This window comes from Zootoca vivipara, chromosome 10 (genome assembly GCF_963506605.1).
Source record: "Zootoca vivipara chromosome 10, rZooViv1.1, whole genome shotgun sequence".
NCBI classification, from domain to species: Eukaryota; Metazoa; Chordata; class Lepidosauria; order Squamata; family Lacertidae; genus Zootoca; species Zootoca vivipara.
The window spans coordinates 54,070,036-54,087,653 of NC_083285.1; the positions used below are offsets into that span (position 1 = coordinate 54,070,036).

The 17,618-nt window shown below is 45.0% G+C and overlaps 2 protein-coding genes across 10 annotated transcripts in view; one reads left to right on the forward strand and one right to left on the reverse strand.

Annotated features, from left to right (window-relative positions):
* The window catches only part of DDX11 (DEAD/H-box helicase 11), an 85,891-nt gene that overhangs the window by 15,987 nt on the left and 52,286 nt on the right, over positions 1–17,618 (forward strand). For 5 of the 9 annotated variants that reach the window (XR_009558293.1, XR_009558294.1, XM_060279966.1 and 2 more), the window contains exons 1-7: positions 5,188–7,003; positions 8,590–8,736; positions 9,337–9,555; positions 11,477–11,563; positions 12,073–12,230; positions 16,021–16,075; positions 16,673–16,780. Coding sequence is in view for 7 of the 9 variants with exons in the window: in XM_060279966.1 (XP_060135949.1) it covers positions 6,929–7,003; positions 8,590–8,736; positions 9,337–9,555; positions 11,477–11,563; positions 12,073–12,230; positions 16,021–16,075; positions 16,673–16,780 (849 nt within the window). In the remaining 2 variants the exon portion in view is untranslated. Of the gene's footprint in view, positions 1–3,540; positions 3,597–5,186; positions 7,004–7,053; positions 7,317–8,589; positions 8,737–9,336; positions 9,556–11,476; positions 11,564–12,072; positions 12,231–16,020; positions 16,076–16,672; positions 16,781–17,618 lie in introns of those variants that run through there. The other 4 variants (XM_060279963.1, XM_060279961.1, XM_060279964.1 and 1 more) reach the window with 4 other exon arrangements.
* Positions 1,166–2,524, reverse strand: LOC118091175 (acrosin-binding protein-like). Its single transcript, XM_035127847.1, has 2 exons — positions 2,368–2,524; positions 1,166–1,308 (listed from the first exon to the last, which is right to left on the reverse strand). The coding sequence occupies exons 1-2, from the start codon at positions 2,522–2,524 to the stop codon at positions 1,166–1,168; spliced, it is 300 nt and encodes a 99-aa protein (XP_034983738.1).

Genomic DNA, 17,618 nt, shown 5'->3' on the forward strand with positions numbered 1-17,618 from the left:
ATCCTCCACCACAGCTGGGGGGGGGAGCAACTACTTTAGGGAGCACAAGGCCTAGGAACAGACATAGCTGCCTTAGGTGTGTAAACATGACACCTTAAAAAGCACATCCTTTCCCTCAAAGAATTATGGGTTCTGGCGCTGCGGTTAAACCACTGAGCCTAGGGCTTGCTGATCAGAAGGTCGGCGGTTCGAATCCCTGTGACGGGGTGAGCTCCCGTTGCTTGGTCCCAGCTCCTGCCAACCTAGCAGTTTGAAAGCACATCAAAATGCAAGTAGATAAATAGGAACCGCTACAGCGGGAAGGTAAACGGCGTTCCATGTGCTGCTCTGGTTTGCCAGAAGCGGCTTTGTCATGCTGGCCACATGACCTGGAAGCTATACGCCGGCTCCCTCGGCCAATAATGCGAGATGAGCGCGCAACCCCAGAGTCGGTCACGACTGGACCTAATGGTCAGGGGTCCCTTTACCTTTACCTTATTTTAACCCTTACATATTTATGATTCCCAGCAACTGTTAACAGTGCCCAGAATTCTCTGAAGGGAAAATGTGTTTTAAAGGTATAACATGTATACAACCTCATACAGTCGTACCTCGGGTTACGAACACCTCGGGTTACGAACTGCGCAAACCCGGAAGTATTTTCGCCGTGTGTGTGTGTGTGTGTGCAGAAGCGGCGTGCGCGATTTGCGCATGCGCAAAGCGCGAAAATAGCAAAAATAGCACTTTGCGCATGCGCAAAATGGCGTTCGGGTTATGAACTTTTCGGGTTACGAACTGCGACCCGGAACGGATTGCGTTTGTAACCCGAGGTACCACTGTACTGAGTCCGCCACTGGTCCGCCAGCTCAGTACTGTCCACAAACTGACTGGCAGTCATTGTTCGCATATGGCAAGATTGATAACCAAGAACAGACCATGACTTACATGCGTGGTTTGTTCATGGTTAGCAAACCTTGGTGAAACCCCCAAGTCTGGTTCAGGCAATCCAATTAAATCATGGTTTCTAAACTATGGTTAAGTGTTATGTGCAGAGCAAACGAGCAGTGTATTCAATGAAACCTAAGTTATAGTGGGATCAAACCTACTTTCCTTGAAAGGCTCTCCCCGTTTTTTTTTTTAATCCACCTCTGCCATAGCTCCCTTTTCAGCTCCTTGTTTCCTTGGGCTATCCTTTCTTCCTAATAGATTTCCCAGGCTCGCCTCTTTCCCTCACCTTCACATAGTACTTCTTCAAGGCACAGCGATAAAAAGCAAGGTTACAAAAATCTGGGAAAGTTGAATGTTCTTCCAAGTCAGAGCACACCCGCCCTAGGAGAGAGAGAGGCTGAGAGTTAGAGAAGAGCAGGTGATCTGCTCACTCCTTCCATTTGATCTCAGCTGAGAGGCACTGCCTACCACAGATTCGCTGTAATTGTGATTGTATCATCATGGTCCGCACCAGGGGTGACAACTTGAATAAAATATTGGAGGGGGGAAGGTAAGCCCCACATAATCGATCACACATGCACACCATTTGAATGGCAATGCCCATCAACTGGAGGGAGCCCTCAAATATTTTATTGGGGGGGCCAAAGGGACCTCGGTCCCTAGGCGTTGGCTCCTATGGTCCGTGCCCACTGTTGGGAATCTGAAAGAGGGGTGTGCAGTAGGGGTCTCCTTCATCTGGGTGCTCACCCCTTTGGCATGACCAAACATTAAATTAATTGCAGTTGCAACTTGGAGATCAGCGCCAGCAGTTGCTGGCTGCTGACTCAGAAGGGCTCCTCATCAGTCCAGTCTGGCTCTGCCACCTTGCTGGGGTCTGAGCAGTGGGCAAGCAGCAGGGCTACTTTCCAAAAGGACCATCTGTGGCGGTTGCCCCATCATTTTAATTTATCCAAAATTTAATGTTGCCAGATACAGAGTTATGGGACTCCCGAGCCAAGGAGATAAGTAACTGTATAACCTTTAGAAGACATCTGAAGGCAGCCCTGTATAGGGAAGTTTTTTTTAAAAAAATGTTTAATTATGTTTTTATATATGTTGGAAGCTGTCCAGAGTGGCTGGGGCAACCCAGTCAGATGGGTGGGGAATAATAATAATAATAATAATAATAATAATAATAATACGTTCCTATTTTCATCGGGCTCCACATTGGCTATCTCTGCATTAGGCGCTGATGCAAGTGTGGTTCCTCCCATGTTTGATTTTAAACACATCCAAAACAAGACTGCCAGTTAGGTTTGGCAAGTAATTTTAGTGAAGGTTTCAGAGGAGCTGAAGTCTTGCAAGGAGCTCTGTTATGATCTAAGAGCTGGGGTTTCCCCTAGGCTAGTCCCAATCAGTTTACAGAAAAGCTGGGACAACCCTGCCATTCTTATTGTTTACCTTCAGGAACGACTCCATGGTTTTCGTACTGGTCCAGTGCCCGAATCAAGGAATTCTGGCAGCCATACGTGGCTCTTAAGAAGCAAACAGCACGGATTCGACGAGGGCTATGGAGGATGCTAAAGAAGTGGTCATATTCGGCATCTGAGAGTGGCATTCCAGCTAGCGATGGCTCTTGTATCTGTGTGTCTGCTGCAGCGAGGAGCCATTTTGAGAGTACTGCGCAGACCAAACAAAAGAGGCAAAGGAGTGAGCCTTGGCTTAAGCCTCTACAATGTGTTTCAAGGTTGCAAGGCATAGATCCCACAACTTGGGCTGGTGTGCTGCAAATGCCAGCACTGGTTGTTGTTTTTTAAAGCCCCGGAGTGTCACACTGGCCACAGGGGGTGATGGTGACTGGAGGAGTCTGTGGCCCTGCCTCTACACTGTAGGTTCATGGAGTAAGTAAATGCGTAGATCAGCCCTAGCCAGCATTCACATCAGCCCCAGTCAGTGCCTGAAGAGCCCTAGGTTGGCCAAGGCTTGGGCAGATAAACGGTCTCACTCACCAAGAGCAAACAGGGACACCTGTGTGGCTGCATGCCCCCTCATCTTCCTTGCTGAGGCTTTGGGCACAGGGTCTGTCTAAAGGAGAAACCATTAGCAGGCTGTACAGATAAAGGAAGTTCCTGGGTTCTTTTGAATCCTCACTTTATTCTGTTTGCTGGGCCACTGCTTTGGTGGGGTATCAAGGGGAAGCGGCATGGAAGGCCAACCAGGAGCTCTTGCCGTGGCCTAGGCAACCAGGAATGCTTGTGACATCACTGGGCAGCAAGGTTCTTCCCTTCGCACCTTTGCCACTGAAATGGTGTGGCCTGATTCTGTGTTGCTTCCTCTCCTCGTGTGACACGCTTTTTGTGGGGGAGCCCACTGGGCATGAACTTGGCTGTCATCTCTCTCAAGAAATAAGGATGGTAGTAAGTACTTCTTTGAGTGCGGCTGCAACCTTTTTATCAGTCAATTAATCAACCCGTTTTAAATCTGCGGGGGCAATTTTTAATCATAATGGCCGAGAACCCTTTATTATTATTTTTTAAACTGCTTATGTTCTGATGTATGGGTATTGCAGGGACTGCAAAATGAATTATGGAGAGAAGGAGACGAGGGATAAGTATGCCCCTTCCACGAACCTGCCCTGGCCTCTCCCAACAAGTCTTTCAGTGGCCAATCTCTTTGCAACTTAGCAGAAGGTACAGTGAAGCCAGTTCTGGCCTATATCTGTTGAAATGTTTGATCTTTGTAAGCTGATGATGATAATTATAATTATTTACATTTATATCCAAACTTTCCTCGAAGGAACTGGTGGCATAGATGGTTCTCACTCTCGTCGTTTTATCACAACAACAACCATGTGAGGTAGGGTTAAACTGAGAGTCTATGACTGGTTCATGGTCACAGTGTGAGTGAGCTTCATGGCTGAGTGGAGATTTGAACCCTGGTCTCTCAGGTGCAAGTCCAACACTCTAACCACTACACCACACTGGCTCCGGAAGAGACCTCTGCCTGAAACTCAGGAGAACTATTGCCTGTGAATATGCACAATAATGCTAGCTGTTTCAATGGTCTGACTTGGTATAAGGTTTGTTCCTGTGTACTTTTTATATACCTGTATACGCGGGTGGCGCTGTGGTCTAAACCACAGAGCCTAGGGCTTGCCAATCAGAAGGTCGGCAGTTCGAATCCAACGGGGTGAGCTCCCATTGTTCGGTCCCAGCTTCTGCCCACCTAGCAGTTCGAAAGAACGTCAAGTACAAGTAGATAAATAGGTGGGAAGGTAAACACCATTTCCGTGCGCTGCTCTGGTTCACCAGAAGCGGCTTTGTCATGCTGGCCACATGACCCGGAAGCACTGTCTGTGGACAAACGCCGGCTCCCTCGGCCTATAGAGTGAGATGAGCGCCGCAACCCCAGAGTCATCTGCGACTGGACCTAATGGTCAGGGGTACCTTTACCTTTACCTTTTATATAATTTAGTTCACACATTAGCTTTGAGTTGTCAAGCACACCATAATAAAGCACAGAAGAATCAAGTTATATATCTGAATGAGAGAACTTAGCCCTTGCAATATGTACGGTATATTATTTAGGTATGTGTGTAGAAAACTAGCAAACCTAATAGAGCTGGCAAGCCTGTAGGCCTGAACCTATTAGCCAAGCCTATTGCATTTTGTAGGGCTTGCATAAGCCTAAATACTTTTTGGGATTGCAGTTTTAAGGTAGGGTTGCTTCCTATGTGATTTACTTATGTGGGCCACTTACTCATTTGAAAAACATCTAAAAGCACAGTGTGCTGTAAAAAACAACAACATGCCCTGGTTTTCATTTCTATATTAGATAGCGTACACTGTCATATGTGACAAACTGAAGATTGACTGTTTTGTGAAAGGTATAAATAAAACTACTAGAAAAACAACAAGCACAGTCTGCAATGCAGAGCTGGAAGCAATACAAAGTAATTTTGGTTGCAACCCCAAACCCACTTATAAATGTGATTACAATCAGTGGAGAGTACTTCCAAATAAATAAGGTTACAAATAGGATGTAAATAAGAGATGCTAACACCTGAAGGAATTAAATACAGTGGAACCTCGGTTTTTGAACACCTCGGTTTACGAATTTTCGGTTTACGAATGCCGCGGACCCATCTGGAACAGATTAATCCACTTTCCATTACTTTCAATGGGAAAGTTCACTTCAGTTTATGAACGCTTCAGTTTATGAACAGACTTCCGGAACCAATTACACCCATGCTTCGGGTTAAGTACGCTTCAGGTTGAGTACTCCATGGACCCGTCTGGAACGGATTAATCCACTTTCCATTACTTTCAATGGGAAAGTTCACTTCAGTTTATGAACGCTTCAGTTTAAGTACTCCATGGACCGTCTGGAACAGATTAATCCACTTTCCATTACTTTCAATGGGAAAGTTCACTTCAGTTTATGAACGGTTCAGTTTATGAACAGACTTCCGGAACCAATTGTGTTCATAAACCGAGGTACCACTGTAAAACAAGAGAATACAGCTGTGGTTGCAGGCAAGGGTTAATGCTCAGAGGGGGGGGGGATAATACAATTTAGAGAAAACCTCCTACATTTAAAAGGTAGGATGAACTGCAAAGAGGGGATTAGAGGTCTTTCCTCCTTTCTCTCTTTCCCCCTCCCCTTTTGCATTTGAGTCTAGGCACTTAAAGTGCTTCCAGGTAGCCTTGAGCATTGATTCTGATTTGTTTGCAGGAAGATTTCTCAATGTTGCCTACTTAACGAACATTTATTCTACAAGTTTGTTGTGCAAGACCTCCCAATCAACGGTAATGGCATGACCCGAATTTTCTGGTATGTGATTGAATTCCCACCTGAAAACAGAAAGTTTAGAAAAGCCCTTAGTCTTGCCATAACTAATTTAAATCAGTGGATTGAAGTGCACCTAACTCACAGTGCAGTCCTGTGCATGCTTACTCAGAAGTAAATGCCACTATGTTCAGTGGCACTTGCTACCAGGGACGTGCTTGGGGTGGGAATCTTGGCATAGGATGGCAGTCTTAGGGTGTGTCCATATTAGTTGTGGCATTGCAACATTTCTTTGTCTTGTTATCACTGTCATGAAAGAAGGTAGCAGCAGGTGCCCATTGAAGCGTGGACAGTTACAAAGCATACAGTGGTTTCCCACACTGAGTGGGCAATGCTAAATAGTGTCCCTTTGGAAGTATCCTTATATCATCCCATGGTTATTTTCTCAGACGCAAGTCCTGCTCTTCCACCTAGAGTTGCAGCATTATGATTTTCCATCCCTTTGCTTTGAAGTCTGTCCCCTTGTTTAGGTTTCTATTGTTTCATCTATTGTTGTTTTATATTATTATTGTGTATGTATATGTGTGTGTGAATGTACATATAAATAGTCTCACCCCTCTAAAAAACATTCAAGAAAGCTCCCTCACAGGGTTGTTGCGATGGTATTAAATCAAAATGAGGAGAACCATGTTAAGTCCTCCTTGGAGAAAAGGCAGGATGTAAATGCAATAAATAAAGTAAGTGTTTATAGGACTGCAGGCTTTGCATTAATACTGATGTGGCAATCCTATACCTAACTTTCCCTAGGATTAAGGCGACCTGGTATAGTGGATAAGAGCGTGGGACTGGGACCTGCGAGACCAGGGTTCAAATCCTATCCTACCTCGCAGGGTTGTTGTGGGGATTTAAATGAGGAAGGGGATGTACATCCCACCTCGAGCTCTTGGAGGCATGGGATGTTAGCGCAAATAAAATAGAATAAAATAAAAATAAACTGGGATTACTTCTAAGTGTACATGTTTAAGACTGTGAGACAACTTCCCATTGCTGACGAAACGGCGCACGGCGCGCGCGGAGGAGGCATCAGATTGTTGTTGCTCTTCTTTCCCCGGGCGGCTCACTCGATTGGCTCACGGGACTTTTTGCTAGCCAATAAAATTTGGGCGGGGAAAAAACCAACCCGCCCCGTCAGGCGGGGCCTTAAGCGGCTCGCTCTCGTTCTCTCGGGAAACCTATGACGTCAGCGGCGAGGGAGGCGGGCCGAAGCAGCTCTTCCCAATTTGGCGCGCTTTCGAGCAACTCCAGAAGGGTCCGTGGCGGCGGGGTCGGGGGTGGGGGGTCTTATAGTGGCCGCAAAGGGACAAGAAGGTGGGGTAAGCGGTGGCTGAGCAGGGCGCTTCGCGGAGGGAAATAGAAACGTGCTTGGGATTCCAGGAATCCTGTGCTCTCTTTCCAGGGAGTACAGCGGGCCCTCTCTTTTGGGGCGGGGCGGGGGGACACGCGGAAAGCTGCCTCCTACCAAGCCAGGCTGTTGGTCCACCTAGCTCAACGTGGTCTATCTACGCTGACTGGCAGCAGTTGTGCAACAGGAGTCTTTTCCAGGCGTACCTGCAGGCGCCAAGGTTAGAACCTGGGAGGTTTTTTTCATGAAAAACACAGGCCCTGAACTGTGGCCCTGCATACCGTGTTTCCCCCTTTTTAAGACACCGTCTTATAACTTTTTTTCCTCAAAAAAACACAGGGTGGCTTACTTTCGGTGGGATGTCTTATTTTTTTAATTACTGGTACGGTTTTTACGGCTCAGGGCGCTGGCTCAGGGCGCTGCTGTGCTCTCTTGAGTGCTCAGCACTGCAGCAGCCACCAGTTCCGGGCGGCGGGGCAGCAGGCGTCCTTGGCCAGGCCAGGCGGAGGCCACTGGCTCAGGCGCTCCCCCCGCCGCTGCAGGGTGCTCCAAGCTCCTTGGCTGGGCCAGGCAAGGAAGAAGCAGTGAGCCCAGCGATGGTGGCAAGCGGAGCACGGGGATGCAGCCAGGAAGGCGGGAGCGCGATCAGCTGTTAAGCAGAGCTCTTGGCCGCATGGAGTGACTCTGTGAGTGGAGGTGCCTGTGGGGGTTGGTTTCCATGGCGCGGAAGTATGGCTTATTTTGGGGGTATGTCTTATATTTCTCAAATGCTTAAAAACCCTGCCATGGCTTACTTTATGACTATGTATTAAAAAGGGGGAAACAGGTAGTTGCCCCCCAGCACCGAGTCTCTAAAATACCGCCTTCTCGTCTCCTGAGATGTTAGCCAGGACTTGCAATGAAATCATATGCATGTGTGTGCAGGATGGCATTTTTTTTTTCTTTTTCTGAAAACAAGATAAGCTACTGGTGGTTAAATACCTGGGCAATTGTGCCACAAGTACAGAGAATGAAATGGAGAGATTCTCCATGGTGCACTGTGGTGGATACAAATGTAATAAATAATTACAATAATAAGGTGACATGGAATGCCTTGTAGGCATTTGGTGTAATCTTGGCTAGATTCCACTGTTGGCTGGATTTCTGGGATAATTTCAGATGTGCGCATAATGGGAGAGGGCCATCTTTACCATCCTCCACAAGGCCTCCCTTGTGCTCGTGTAATGTTTTCTTTCAGAGCTGTGTTGATAATGCCCTTTTTGCCCGCTTTTGTAGAAATGCTAGTTCAGGCTTCCTCAACCTTGGCCCTCCAGATGTTTTTGGCCTACAACTCCCATGATCCCTAGCTAGCAGGACCAGTGGTCTGCGATGATGAGAATTGTAGTCTCTAAACATCTGGAGGGCCGAGTTTGAGGAAGCCTGGGCTAGTTTATATATAGTCGGGGGTAAGGCGATTCAGAATACTGTTTTACGGGTGTCTTTTTTCATTGCAGGAGATGGCTGGGGAGAGCCAGGAAGAAGCCAAAACGAAGTTTCCATTTCCTTATGTGCCATACCCCATTCAAGAAGAATTCATGGCTAAACTTTATCAGGTCTTGGAGACTGGGAAGATTGGCATATTTGAAAGCCCAACTGGCACAGTAATTCTTTTTTAATTTTTTTTAAAAAATAATATTTGAAGCGCTGATGATTCCCCATCTTTCTGCTACCTAGCCCTACCTAGGCTGTGTAAGCTTTATGTGGCTGGAGAAGGAATGCCTTGCAACATGGAGGAAAGGCTCTCAGGACTTGGTTGCAGCCAGGGAGTGGGGTGCTGTGGAAGGAGGGGAGGGAACAGGAGAAATAGTGTGGCTTGCTGCTTAGGAATGTAAGAAGCTGCCTCACAGCAAGACAGACCATTGACTCACTTTGCTTGGTGTCGTCTACACTGACTGGCAGCAGCTCTCTGGGCTCATACAGGAGTCTCTCCTGGTCCTACCTGGAAATACTGGGGATTAAACCTAGTGTGCAAAGCACATGCTCTACCACTGAGCTACAGCCCTTCTCCAAAGTGCAGTACCAACCCAGAATGCTTGGCTATCTGAGTTGCAGCAATAATCTGTCATCGTGAATGGACAACAAACAGGTATTGGCTTGTAAATGATGCCTGGCCTTTTGTATTCTAAATTCAAATGCTGCTGCCTAGATTCTTGAATAAGTGGTACTAAGACAACAGCAGCAACTCTGAATTTTATTTTTAGGGGAAATCTTTGAGTCTCATTTGTGGAGCCCTCTCGTGGCTCCGAGACTTTGAAGAGAAAAAGAGACAGGAAGAGGTCCGCCTGCTCGCAAATGAAAGTAATGAAAAGGGTGCAAAAGAACAGCCTGAGAAGGAAAGCCAGGCATCGGCCGGGGAGCCCGACTGGATCACCCAGTTTGTGCAGAAGAAAGAAGAACGGGAAATGGCCCACAGGCTGAAGGTAATGCTGCTTATTAATTAGAGCAAAGCCAATCTAGGTGGTGAATTCAGAGATGCAACTGCAAAAGAATAATGAGAACATTAAAAAAAATATCAAGAGATAGCAAAAGCTTTGCTGGCTCATGCCAAAGGCTCTTCTGGTCCAGCATCCTGTTCTCACAGTGCTAAACATGCCTATGGGAAGCCCGAAAGCAGGAGCAGAGCGCAAGAACAACTCTCCCCACCTGTGATTCCCAACAACTGGTATTCAGATGCATGCTGCCTCTAACAGTGGAGGGAGGCACAGTCAGTAAACAGTGGATGTAGGAATCATGATTCATCTTGTAGCTTCAGTTATTCTGTCTGAGCCATGTACATTTAGCATAACCCTTAAATTTTTTTTTAATTTTCATAATACAACAGAAAAAAGAAATAAATAAAAATAAATATACATCCAAAACAACATTTCATAATAAACAAATAATAATAATACAACTACATACAAAGAAAAAACAACCAAACAAATAAAGATAAATAGTTCCCTCTTACCCTTCACCCCCACCAACCCCCTGTGTAACTTCCAGCCTATTCTCTATTTCGACATTGGTTTCTCAAAAGAATTTTTGTATACCTTTTTGTATATTTTATATCTTCATTTATATTACTTGAACCCTTCACCTGTCTGCTAAGAGGTTGGTGTTTCCCACAAATTTCTTCTTATAATTATTGAATTTCCCCCAATTTTTATTGACTTTGTGTTCAGGTATCCCTTTGATTTCTCCTATTTTCCTTGCCATATTTTGATATCTTATTAATTTGATTTGCCAATCCTCTATCTTTGGAATTTGTACACTTTTCCATCTCTTTGCTTTGAGAAGTCTAGCGGATGTGGTTGCATACGTAATTAAACACTTGTTCCCTTCCCTGATCTCCTCACTTAATATTCCTAACAAGAACAATTCTGGATTTTTTAAAAAAGAGTATTTTAGAATTTTCTTTAACTCTATATAGATATTTTCCCAATATTTCTTAATTGATTTACAATTCCACCAGATATGAATGAATGAGCCCACCTCCTGTTGACACCTCCAACATTTGTTATCATTCCCTTTATATATCTTCACCAGTTTCGCCCTTAAATCTTTTGCATAACCCTTAAATCTTTTGCATATGCCATCTAAAGAAACCAGAAATACTAGTTTAATATAGAATAATAATTTGTAACTCCAAGCCAGAAAGAGAATGGTGACCAAACATAAGGAAAAAAAACTTAATTGAGATGTTTAAAACTCATGGCCTATGGCTGCAGTCCTCCATAGAGCCAATAGCTGGAAAATTATCCCCACATGAGTATAAGATGGCAGCCCTTCCACCTGAATACCATTAAACTCTGGTGGTATTGCAACACTGAAAGAACAAAAAAAAGTTGCAGATACTATCAAGTATTTAATAGAGAACTAAATAAGTATTTGTTCACTAGTCTCACTTTACTGAAAGGTTCTCTTGGAAAATGCTACTTAAGCTATTTTAAAAAAGAGAGATTCTAGTTAGTAGCATCTTCTTGAAATGCACCAGGTGCTACATTTCCTTCTTAAACATGACAGTACAGTATCTATAGTGTTTGGTAATACTGCGTAACCATCTTTATTCTGCCTGCCCATTGAGTACAAGGTGAATTAAAAATGGGGGAAACATATAAAGTGAAATATTCTGGGATATTTTCTCACGAGCCTCTGTCACCTGTGTGAAAACTGGGTTACAGCTGCTGCTTTAAAACCTTATGCACCAGGTGGCCTAGAAACATAATCTAGGAAAGACTGAAGTTGGGAGGCTCTAATGTGCTTGGGATCCACAGTGGGTACGAAAACGGCATGCTGTTTTCTCTCTGTTTTCGTTCCAGGACTTACGGTTGAGTTTCACAGACTGTTGTTTCAATTTTTTAGGAGGAGCAGGTCAGGAGGAAGAAGCGAGAAGAACGTCTGGAGCAAATTCGCCACAACGTGCAGCTGAAATACACTTCTAAAAGAAAGGTGAGAGGACTTGGATACCACAGGCCTATCCCTTGGTTGCCAACAGCATAATCCCAACCGTGTTTAATTGCAGTTTCGTGGATGAGTTGTGGTTCCCAGAATGAGAGGTCCATGGTTTGTGTGCTGAACGCTGAACTATTGGTGGGGAGAAAATGATGAAAAACTGAGACAGGGGAGTAGAATACAATGACTGGCTCCCTAAAGAGGAATACTTTGCACTTGTTGAAGGCCCCACTTGTTATTCTTTATAAGGCTGCTGTATTGAGTGATTGGGTTTCCCCTCCACATCTGCTTTGATTGCTCTTGTTATTGACACAGTAGTTGCCTACTGCTTGTGTTCTCTGAGAAATTTCAAGGAGTGCAAATTGCATTTTCCTCTGGTTTCTGGGGGTTGAACACCAAGCTCCTTAAACGCTAAGGGCTTGGAGGCTACTCTCTCAAGCCTTTCCTTATAGGACAGTGAGCTAATTGGCTTGGAGGGGCTGACACTTCCATTATGCTTATTTCAGAGGATGGAGGAGAAGGAGGCAGAGCAGTTACTCCACCTCAGTAAGGACATGTTGTCTCACCCGGATGAGTTGGGTACTTTGGAGCCGTTGGATCAGAGTGAGGAAGAGCTGATCCTTGCAGAGTACGAGAGCGATGAGGAGAAGAAAGTGGGAAGTAGGTAAGAACTGCAATAAGATGGCACGATAAAGGGGCAGCAGAAGCAGGCTACTTGGTCCTATGATTGCATACTAGACCATAATGGTCACCAGGAAGAAGGAAGCAGCAATTCACAAGCAGCAAAGGCTCCGTCTGCTCTTCTCATGAAGATTGCACCTCCCTCTAGGTGCAGAAGTGCAACTTGGGTTTAAGGGTTGGATATGCCAGAATCCCCTTCATGGATCAATGCCTTGTCATGGCGAAGGGGCTTGAATAACTCAGAGAAGCTATGAGCTATGCCATGCAGGGCCACCCAAGATGGACAGGTCATAGTGGAGAGTTTTGACTAAACGTGATCCACCTGGAGAAGGAACTGGCAAGCCACTCCAGTATCCCTGCCAAGAAAACTCCATGGACAAAGACAACAGGCATATAAAAGTTATGACGCTGGAAGATGAGCCCCTCAGGTCGGAAGGCGTCCAACATGCTACTGAGGAAGAGCGGAGGACAAGTACAAGTAGATTCAGAGCTGATGAAGCGGCTGGGCCAAAGCCGAAAGGACGCTCAGTTGCGGATATGCCTGGAAGCGAAAGGAAAGTCCGATGCTGTAAAGAAAAATATTGCATAGGAACCTGGAATGTAAGAACCATGAGTGGAGGTAAGCTGGATGTGGTCAAAAATGAGATGACAAGAATAAATATCAACATCCTGGGCATCAGTGAACTAAAATGGAAGGGAATGGGCGAATTCAGTTCGGGTGACTATCATATCTACTACTGTGGGCAAGAATCCTGTAGAAGAAATGGAGTGGCCCTCATAGTCAACAAAAGAGTGGCAAAAGCTGTAATGGGATGCAATCTCAAAAATGACAGAATGATCTCGATACGAATCCAAGGTAGACCTTTTAACATCACAGTAATCCAAGTTTATGCACCAACTACCGGTGCTGAAGAAAGTGAAATTGACCAATTCTATGAAGACCTACAACAACTTCTAGAAATGACACCAAAGAAGGATGTTCTTCTCATTACAGGGGATTGGAATGCTAAAGTAGGGAATCAAGAGATAAAAGGAACAACTGGCAAGTTTGGCCTTGGAGTTCAAAATGAAGCAGGGCAAGGCTAATAGAGTTCTGTCAAGAGAACAAGCTGGTCATCACAAACACTCTCTTCCAACACAAGAGACGACTCTACACATGGATATCACCAAATGGGCAGCATCGAAATCAGATTGATTATATTCTCTGCAGCCAAAGATGGAGAAGCTCTATACAGTCAGCAAAAACAAGACCTGGAGCTGACTGTAACTCAGATCATCAGCTTCTTATAGCAAAATTCCAGCTTAAACTGAAGAAAGTAGGAAAAACCACTGGGCCAGTAAGATACAATCTAAATCAAATCCCTTATGAATACACAGTGGAAGTGAGGAACAGGTTTAAGGATTTAGATTTGGTGGACAGAGTGCCTGAAGAACTATGGATGGAGGCTCGTAACATTATACAGGAGGCAGCAACGAAAACCATCCCAAGGAAAAGGAAATGCAAGAAAGCAAAATGGCTGTCCAGCAAGGCCTTACAAATAGCGGAGGAGAGGAGGCAAGCAAAATGCAAGGGAGATAGGGAAAGATACAGGAAACTGAATGCAGATTTCCAAAAAACAGCAAGGAGAGACAAGAGGGTCTTCTTAAATGAGCAATGCAAAGAAATAGAGGAAAACAATAGAATGGGGAAAACCAGAGATCTGTTCAAGAAAATTGGAGATATGAAAGGAACATTTCGTACAAAGATTACCATAATCAAGGACAAAAGTGGTAAGGACCTAACAGAAGCAGAAGACATCAAGAAGAGGTGGCAAGAATACACAGAGGAATTATACCAGAAAGATATGGAGGTCTCGTACACCCCAGGTAGTGTGGTTGCTGACCTTGAGCCAGACATCCTGGAGAGTGAAGTCAAATGGGCCTTAGAAAGCACTGCTAATAACAAGGCCAGCGGAAGTGATGATATTCCAGCTGAACTATATAAAATTTTAAAAGATGATGCTGTTAAGGTGCTACACCCACTATGCCAGCAAGTTTGGAAAACTCAGCAGTGGCCAGAGGATTGGAGAAGATCAGTCTACATCCCAATTCCAAAGAAGGGCAGTGCCAAAGAATGCTCAAACTACCGCACAATTGCGCTCATTTCACACGCTAGCAAGGTTATGCTTAAAATTCTACAAGGCAGGCTTAGGCAGTATGTGGATCGAGAACTCCCAAAAGTGCAAGCTGGATTTCGAAAGGGCAGAGGAACCAGAGACCAAATAGCAAACATGCGCTGGATTATGGAGAAAGCTAGAGAGTTCCAGAAAAACGTCTACTTCTGCTTCATTGACTATGCAAAAGCCTTTGACTGTGTCGACCACAGCAAACTATGGCAAGTTCTTAAAGAAATGGGAGTGCCTGATCACCTCATCTGTCTCCTGAGAAATCTCTATGTGGGACAAGAAGCTACAGTTAGAACTGGATATGGAACAACTGATTGGTTCAAAATTGGGAAAGGAGTACGACAAGGTTGTATATTGTCTCCCTGCTTATTTAACTTATATGCAGAATTCATCATGCGAAAGGCTGGACTAGATGAATCCCAAGCCGGAATTAAGATTGCCGGAAGAAATATCAACAACCTCAGATATGCAGATGACACAACCTTGATGGCAGAAAGCGAGGAGGAATTAAAGAACCTTTTAATGAGGGTGAAAGAGGAGAGCGCAAAATATGGTCTGAAGCTCAACATCAAAAAAACCAAGATCATGGCCACTGGTCCCATCACCTCCTGGCAAATAGAAGGGGAAGAAATGGAGGCAGTGAGAGATTTTACTTTCTTGGGCTCCTTGATCACTGCAGATGGTGACAGCAGTCACGAAATTAAAAGACGCCTGATTCTTGGGAGAAAAGCAATGACAAACCTAGACAGCATCTTAAAAAGCAGAGACATCACCTTGCCGACAAAGGTCCGTATAGTTAAAGCTATGGTTTTCCCAGTAGTGATGTATGGAAGTGAGAGCTGGACCATAAAGAAGGCTGATCGCCGAAGAATTGATGCTTTTGAATTATGGTGCTGGAGGAGACTCTTGAGAGTCCCATGGACTGCAAGAAGATCAAACCTATCCATTCTTAAGGAAATCAGCCCTGAGTGCTCCCTGGAAGGACAGATCGTGAAGCTGAGGCTCCAATACTTTGGCCACCTCATGAGAAGAGAAGAATCCTTGGAAAAGACCCTGATGTTGGGAAAGATTGAGGGCACTAGGAGAAGGGGACGTCAGAGGACAAGATGGTTGGACAGTGTTCTCGAAGCTACGAACATGAGTTTGACCAAACTGCGGGAGGCAGTGCAAGACAGGAGTGCCTGGCGTGCTATGGTCCATGGGGTCACGAAGAGTCGGACACGACTAAACGACTAAACAACAACATGCCAGAATAATGTTCCTCTAATGCTGGGGATTGTCTTTAATGGCGTATCTTGAAAAGCATTTCACTCACCATAAAAGAAAATATTTCATAGGACGTTTAACCCCCCCCCCCTCCCCGTGTTCTGCAAAGTCATCGGGGGGGAAATGAGGGGAAACTTGTGTCCTCCCCACTCTATTTTTCCTCTTTTGCGGCTTCACATTGCTAAATAGGAATGTGCTGGCTATCTGTAGTATGTGGACAGAGACCTGCTTAAAGATGGGGAGAGAGGGTGTTTGCTGTGTCATATGTACTTCTGATTACGACACAAATGTTTCAGTGGGGCTACAAGGAAGAGAGACACAATTGTGCTTTCACCCCTTTAGGTTAAGTGAAGAAGAAGATGATGATGGAGATATAGAGGAGGAGCATGTAACCAAGGTAAGGCTTCAAGGGGCACCTGGTTCCTGCTCCAGTAGCTGTCCTTCAAATCTGTAGGTAGGAAGTTTCATGACAAATTGGCATGAATTTCCCCAGCTCCTTACTTGTTTTTACTTGGCCCATTTCTAAGGCTCAAATTAGATAACTGCACACACACGTACACACATGATACAGTTAAAATCCAATGAGAATCCCATCTGACTCTCCTACCCTCAGTCTGGACACTACCTCAGTTGCTGAAGTCCATCCCAGGTGGAAGAGTTTTGCCTATTTTTCAAATTATGTTCACATCTGACTTTAGTGAGCCCCAGGGTCAGGCTGATGCCATGGCATACAAAATGTTTCCCTTCCGGCTGTTTGGTCCCTTCTGAGATGCATAGGCCCAAGCAGTTGCCTGAGCGCTGTGAGTGCTGACTCTGGGCCAGAGTGACCGTCGCAGGAGGCAAAGTTTTGTATTCGTTGGACAGGTCTTGCAGATGCCTCTGTTTTCCTGCAGAAGCAAGGGAAAGAGCACAAATCCTGCATTGCTATCACATCTAAACTGGCCCTGTATGAATTGGTTCCCCGTTGTGTTTCTCTTTTGTTTCTCTTCCTCAGATTTACTACTGCAGCCGAACACATTCACAGCTGGCTCAGTTTATACATGAGGTTCAGAAGAGCCCTTTCGGCAAGGAGACGCGGCTGGTCTCCTTGGGGTCTAGGCAGGTGCGTAGCCCTCTTGCTTTTCCTTGTGCCCTCCATCTTTCCCAACATCAGGGTCTTTTCCAGGGAGTCTTCTCTTCTCATGAGGTGGCCAAAGTATTGGAGCCTCAGCTTCAGGATCTGTCCTTCCAGTGAGCACTCAGGCCTGCTTTCCTTCAGAATGGATAGGTTTGATCTTCTTTCAGTCCATGGGACTCTCAAGAGTGTCCTCCAGCACCATAATTCAAAAGCATCAATTCTTCGGCGATCAGCCTTCTTTATAGTCCAGCTCTCACTTCCATACATCACTACTGGGAAAACCATAGCTTTAACTATACGGACCTTTGTCGGCAAGGCATTGTCTCTGCTTTTTAAGATGCTGTCTAGGTTTGTCATTGCTTTTCTCCCAAGAAGCAGGCGTCTTTTAATTTCGTGACTGCTGTCACCATCTGCAGTGACCATGGAACCCAAGAAAATAAAATCTCTCACTGCTTCCGTTTCTAAGTGGTGGCACTTAGAAGCAGTTAAAATAAAAACAGTGCTTAAAAATATATATAGTGAAATGTCACAAGGTTAGGAGTTGCTGCATCCCCCCCCCCCCCCGGGTTTGGTGTTACTTGCTCTTCTATTTTTAGGATCCATCCTGATTTTTGTGGCTGTATTCTCTGTAATTTTTTTTGAAGATTGTTACTAATGTTGCATTTTAAATGGTCATAACCCACCCTGGGACCTTAAACTGAAAGGCGGGTAGTAATGATCATTATTTAATTAGTTAATTAAAATGTTAAAGATGCAAACCAGAAGAATTAAGAATCATCTTCAGAAATACTAATTCTGAGTAATAAATTGAATACTGAGCAGC